Source organism: Populus alba, chromosome 16, assembly GCF_005239225.2.
Source record: "Populus alba chromosome 16, ASM523922v2, whole genome shotgun sequence".
NCBI lineage: Eukaryota > Viridiplantae > Streptophyta > Magnoliopsida > Malpighiales > Salicaceae > Populus > Populus alba.
In genome coordinates, this window is record NC_133299.1 from 14,372,767 (window position 1) to 14,378,878 (window position 6,112).

General features: G+C 32.6%; 1 protein-coding gene across 1 annotated transcript; it reads right to left on the reverse strand.

The window, feature by feature from the left end:
* Positions 1 to 550: 550 nt before the first annotated feature.
* LOC118056136 (receptor like protein 26-like) lies at positions 551 to 3,267 on the reverse strand. The gene is given in 2 exon segments (XM_073405256.1): positions 551 to 2,652; positions 2,655 to 3,267. Coding segments are annotated over 2 exon segments (2,526 nt in total). The 5' UTR covers positions 3,241 to 3,267; the 3' UTR covers positions 551 to 712.
* Positions 3,268 to 6,112: the final 2,845 nt, after the last annotated feature.

Sequence of the window (6,112 nt, forward strand, 5' to 3'; positions counted from 1 at the left end):
AACAGCTCATAAGAGTCCTGATTTTTAATTCAACCATTATATTGCATTCAAATTTTTACAAAAGCTTACGGAGGTTATTTTCCTTAAAGTCGCATGGAATTGCTACGCCGACCATCAGATCTTTAAATTTTGAAAATCTAGCACCGAGTCTTTATTTTTGGCTATTTTTATTATTTTTCTTGTTATTTTTTTATTTCATGTTAATTTTTGGATTTTATATTTCTTTCCTTTGTAATTTCATATTTTAATTGTTTTCTAGTTGAGGTAGAGCTTTTTACTTATTTAAATGTAAACCTCCTCAGATTTTATTATTGTTAATTTAGAAAAAATAAAATTCATATTTGTAGTCGCTCATTAAAATTCTTGGTTTTTTTTTTTTTTAATCTGTTATTATCTTTATCTTACGCATGCATCAGTAACTCTCCAGTCACATATTATAGCAGCACGAATTATATTAAGATTTTTTTCATCTAAAATTCGTACTATAGACTAATAGTGTACACAAATATTCAACATACTATATGTTACATTACTAATTACTTTAAAGACATCATCATGATATTTTTAGCACGTTACATAGACCATCCAAGAGAAATTCACTATTAACCTTACAAGTGAAAATTAAAGGGAACAAAAAGAAAAAGAGAAGGAAGAGGAAATACGAGAATACGAGATAATACAACAAACTGGAAAACATCCTAATAATTAGAAATCAATTTCTACGCAGGCGAGTCTTCATATTTTGACCTTTGTTCACAAAGTAATTCTTCACCACCCATTCATACTTCCTTGTGTTCATAGCGCATCCAAGAATCACTCCAATTACCAATCCAGTTGCATAACCTATCACCACCACCTTCCAACCAAATTCAAGTGGATATCCCGAGCCTTCATCTTCTTTGGGAGCTGGTAGCGAGTCCTCGCCATTTCCACATTTTTTTGATAAAGGCTTTCCACACAATCCTGGATTCGCATCAAATGAAGTGTTGTCAAATGTATCGAATTGGTTTCCTATTGGTATTGGACCTAATAGAAGATTGTGAGACACATTAAAGACCGCGAGGAAGGTGAGCTGTGCAAGTTGGACAGGAATCTCTCCCGAGAGTTTGTTCTGAGAAAGGTCCAAAGCTTCAAGCCCTTTCAAGTTGGACAAGGATGGAGGGATGCGACCAGTGAGAAAGTTGTTAGAGAGATTGAGCGAATACAGTTCTTTGAGATCTCCAAGGGCATCTGGAATTCCTCCTTCAAAACGATTTCTTGAAAGATCAATAGCTGTGAGAAATTCTTGGATCTTCTCATATTTTGTCACCACACCTTTATTGGTCATTGTCATTGAGTAGTCAAATTCATATGCCATTACATACCTTGGTAATTGAAAACTTGCGTCTACTTGCATGTACAACGGGTGTTCTTTATAGATAGTTTTCATGGCAGTCCAATTTCGAAAGTATTCAAGTGGCAACTTACCCAAAAAACAATTACCGGATAGATCAACAATCTGCAACCTCTGGAATTCAAAGTCAGCTTTAGGTTTCCCAATCACGCCATGGAGCCTATTGGATCTCAAAATCAGAACCCTCAACTCTGCCAAAATACCCAACCATGAAGGGAAGACATCATTTATCTTGTTTTGTTCGATATTGAGAATCTCTAGCTTGGGACAATTGGCTAATGATTTTGGTATCTTCCCTTCCAATTGGTTTTGACTGAAATCGATTGCCCTCAATGCGCAGTCACTTGAGAAAGCTTCAGGAATGTCACCGCTGAAGCTGTTGTTGTGTAGATCGGGTACTGAAGCAGAGTTACTTATGTTTCCTAAACATTGCGGAAGCTTGCCACTCAAATTGTTGTTAGACAATTGGAGGATAACAAGAGATGTCAGATTGCAGATTGCTGGTGGAATTTCTCCATTTAAACGGTTGTCTGAGACTATATAGATAATGGTGGAATGTGGTGGAATTGGAAGGGCTCCATCAAGCTTGTTGAAAGAAAGTCTCAGATATCGTAGATTATTCCATGGAAGAATATCAACGGATTGCTCAAAACCTGTTAGTAGGTTGCCTCTGAGATCTAAACTCCAAAGAGTTTCGGTGCCCAAGTTCATAAACCATGTTGGTATGTGTCCCTCAATTTTGTTTCCACCGAGTTCTACAAACTCCAAGTGATTTTGACCATGTAAGAAACTTGGAAACTCGCCTGATAAATTGCATCCACTCAAACTTAAAATTTGAATTTTTGGCAGAGCAGCACTATCATTGTGGTTACCAATCACAGACAAATTATTGTCAGATAATTGGAAGGAAACAAGGCTTCTTGACTTAAGAAGGCCAAATTCTACAGTGCCACTGAATAAATTTTTTCCTAGGTGAAGGGTTTCAAGATTGGGAAGCCTAAAAATAGAATCTGAAATTGGACCGTGCAGTTTGTTGTCTCCAAGGCCCAGTAAGATTAATTGGGTTTGGTTTCCTATCCAAGATGGAAGTTGACCAGTTAATTCATTCAAATTAAGGTTTAACTGGGTGAGCTGAGTCAAGTTTCCAAGACAGGATGGAATCTCACCGTATGAATTGGTTCCAGCCAAGCCTACATGATTGAGTTTGGTTAGATTACCGAGCCAATGCAAGGTTCCAGATGTTAAATTGTTGTAAGAAGGGACAGGTAAGTAAGTTGAAAAAGGTTGACCAAAGGAGGGATTTTCCCAGAGAAAAAGTTATAAGAAAGGTCTAGATAGTTCAGTTTTGTAAGATTACCAAGTGAAGATGGTATCACCCCTGAAAAGACAGACATTGAGAGATTTAGATAAACCAGCCTTGAGAGATTTCGAATCTCAGAAGGGATTTCAGAGTTGTTGAAGTCGTTGTCAGCAAGATTCAGCCTTCTGAGCTGAACAAGGTGGAAGAGGCTGCTATTGGAGTCGATGGAGCCATAAAGAAAGCTGCTACTGAGGTCAAGGCCGATCACATGACCAGAGTCCCCTTCGCATTTAACACCATCCCATGAGCAGCAATTATCTCTTTCTCCATGAACTTTCCATGATGCAACCTTAGGATAGGCAAAAGGATCAGAAGAAGCGGACTCATTAATGACAAGGCTTTCCTTGAGCTGCAACAAGGCATGACTCTCATCATCATGGCATAGAGGCTGCATGGAAGGAGAAGAATAACAAGTTCTAAGATGAAACAAAGACAGCAAAAAGAGCAAAAGCATCCGCATGGTTAAGAAACACACAGGTGATGCCATGTTGTTTTAGTAAAGAAACTCTTATCTTTTTTAATAAACAAATAAGAGAAATAAAGCAGTTTATATAGATAAAAAATATTCACTCTGGTAGAAAAGTAAAAAAAGTATTGTATTCTTCATTGATTTGATTGAAAACAATGGAGATTTTTCACTAATTACTTCTATTGGATCGAGCCATCAATCGATTATATATATTAAGTAGCTATTAATTTTTCCTCTATTTGATGGCATAACCGTTTGACTTTAACCAATTAACGAATAAAGGGATTTTTAAGGAAAAATTATCTCCTCGATGATATAAAAAATAATATGAATAAAAGTGTTTTTAATAAAAATGAAAAGAAAAGCTCTCAAAATATTATTTTTTTCAATAAAAATACAAAAGTAAAAGGCTTTTAGTTTTCATTTCAAATACTTTTATATCATTTTTGCTAAAAATAACTTTTTTTTTGTTTTTTTTAGTTTTGAAGTTTCTCAAAACAATGTTTAAAAAAAATTAATGAGTAATATAGGCTTTCATTTTTATCAAAACCTATTTTTCCTTTTTATTGAAAATATTTTTAAAAGTTTTCAAAAAAAAATGAAAATATGAACAAAAACTTAAAAGGGTAAAAGGTTTTTTATTTTTCTCTTAAATTAGTACTATATATTATTATCGATACTCTTATCAAAAGTATTTTACCATAAATTTGTCTTTTTAATGAGTAAAAGTAATTTTTTTAAAATTTCGGAATAATTAATGTATGGACTTCCTTTTCTTAATGAGTCGATGCAAGAGTTTATTTAAAAAAATAAATATTTTCCTTCATGTTTTTTAGTTCTTGATCAGTATAAAAATTTTATTTAGATAAAATAAATTTTTTATTTATCTATTCAATATTATTTGATTTTTTTAATTTTTCTATATAAAACATTATAATAGCTTTTTAACAAGTACAACTTCAAATAATGAAAATAAAACATGTTAAATGCCTCTATAATTCCCATTCCACCTAATATTCACAAAATTTGTAGATAGTTAGAATAGATTCGTAAATCAAAGTGACTAATATGTTTTAAATTTAGATTCATTCAACATGGTTTTTCACTATTTATTCTATGTTGTGGGTTAAAGCCAAAAACATTTTTGCCTTCACCTTCTTATGTTAATAGATCCTATTCTAAGCATTCCTTTTCTTTCCATGTCCGGATTTGTTGTAGAGATTATTATGTCAGTAAGAATGTTCTTACTTATGATAAACTAAAATTTTTGCCGCCTCATAATTTTGATATAATTAACATACTTTGTTTTTATTTTTTTTATGAATTAATTATTTAATTTTTGTTATTAATTTTTATTAAAGTTATATATATGAAACACAAACTACTAATTAGTTTTAATTTAATTGATTTTGTTTAAATATCAAATATTATAAATCATGGTTTATATCTCACTATAATGCTTTATTTTATAATACTTTAGGTGCTAATGAAACTAATTTAGTGAAATTTAATTGTTTTAATTCCCGACTCGATTGCACCAAAAACTCAAGTCCCTTTGGATTTCCATCTTCATCTTGATCCTTTACAATTTATGTCGCATTTGAGTTCTTTATAAGTATGCACGATTACAACTTTGATCACTTCACATCATTCTAGTGGTGAATTTTGGACTGCTTCCTTACTCAACAATAATAACATGGTTGATATGAGCATATCATCTATTACTAGTTTTTATGATTTGAATACACATCAATTCTCAAGCTCCACTATTATCTGCTACATTTAAATGGGTTTAAGAATTGATCATATTCCTTTTTTTTAATCTTTTATTTAAAGGAAAAGGGCAAAAAAATATATATATTGTTTGTTCAAAACAAAAACAAAAAAAAAAGAATCTTGCGAATTTTTTTCCTAAAAAGGCCTTTTTTCTTTTAGTTCTGAATTCTTATCTTGAATTGTGTTCGTATAGGTATTTTGGGTGCTGCTTCTGAAATAGTTTTTCCGGCTATATTTTCTGCTACCCCCACCTATTTCATAAATCATTCTACCTGTTTAACGACCATCTGGCAGTACTGTCAATTTCATTCAAAGTCTAAGTCTTCGTCTTGTTCCAGTATTCCACTGCGATTGCCAATGTTAATCGGCCATCTCTGAAGACGTCTATCGCCACCACAACCATCTTATCCCTCTTATAATGACTAATAAGAGAATGATTAAGATGAACGTGGGGGATGGGTCGAAGACTTTGAACAGAATGGTTTGAATGCATTACTATCACAAATAACTTCTTCGGAAGCAAACACGATTTGATTGAAAACAATGTTAATGTACGTATCTGTTTAGATTTTTCAGAGTGCAGAGAATGCGTGGCTGCAAATAATGGATAGTTATCAAGTCCCCTTCAGTTTCTATCTTAAAGCGCCAAAACAAAAAAAGAAGAAATTCATAGCTTATGAGTTAAATAATTGGGTCAAGGAACTGATTAATTACTCAGACACTAAATAATTTGACCTGTTTACTTTTCAACCCTCATAGTTTTCATGGAGAAAATGATTTCAGAATAATATGACGAATGAACATCATAATAACGCCAAGATCTTACATTCATTACCATAAATGAATGAAGAAACAGATTTCTTTCTTATCATTTTAATAATTCTTTAAGCAAGTGGTTGAGAAGTTTGTTTATAAAATGATTTTCCTTCACATGGTTTCCTTCGTGTTAACGTCTTTACTTTGGCTGAATAATCAATTAAAGGCAGGGATAAACAGCACATAAGAGCCTTGCTTCGCTCAAATCAATTAGCAATAAAATCTATTTTCCCATAAAAACTGTTAAAAGAAAGGTCTAGATAGTTCAGTTTCGTAAGATTTCGAATCTCGGAAGGGA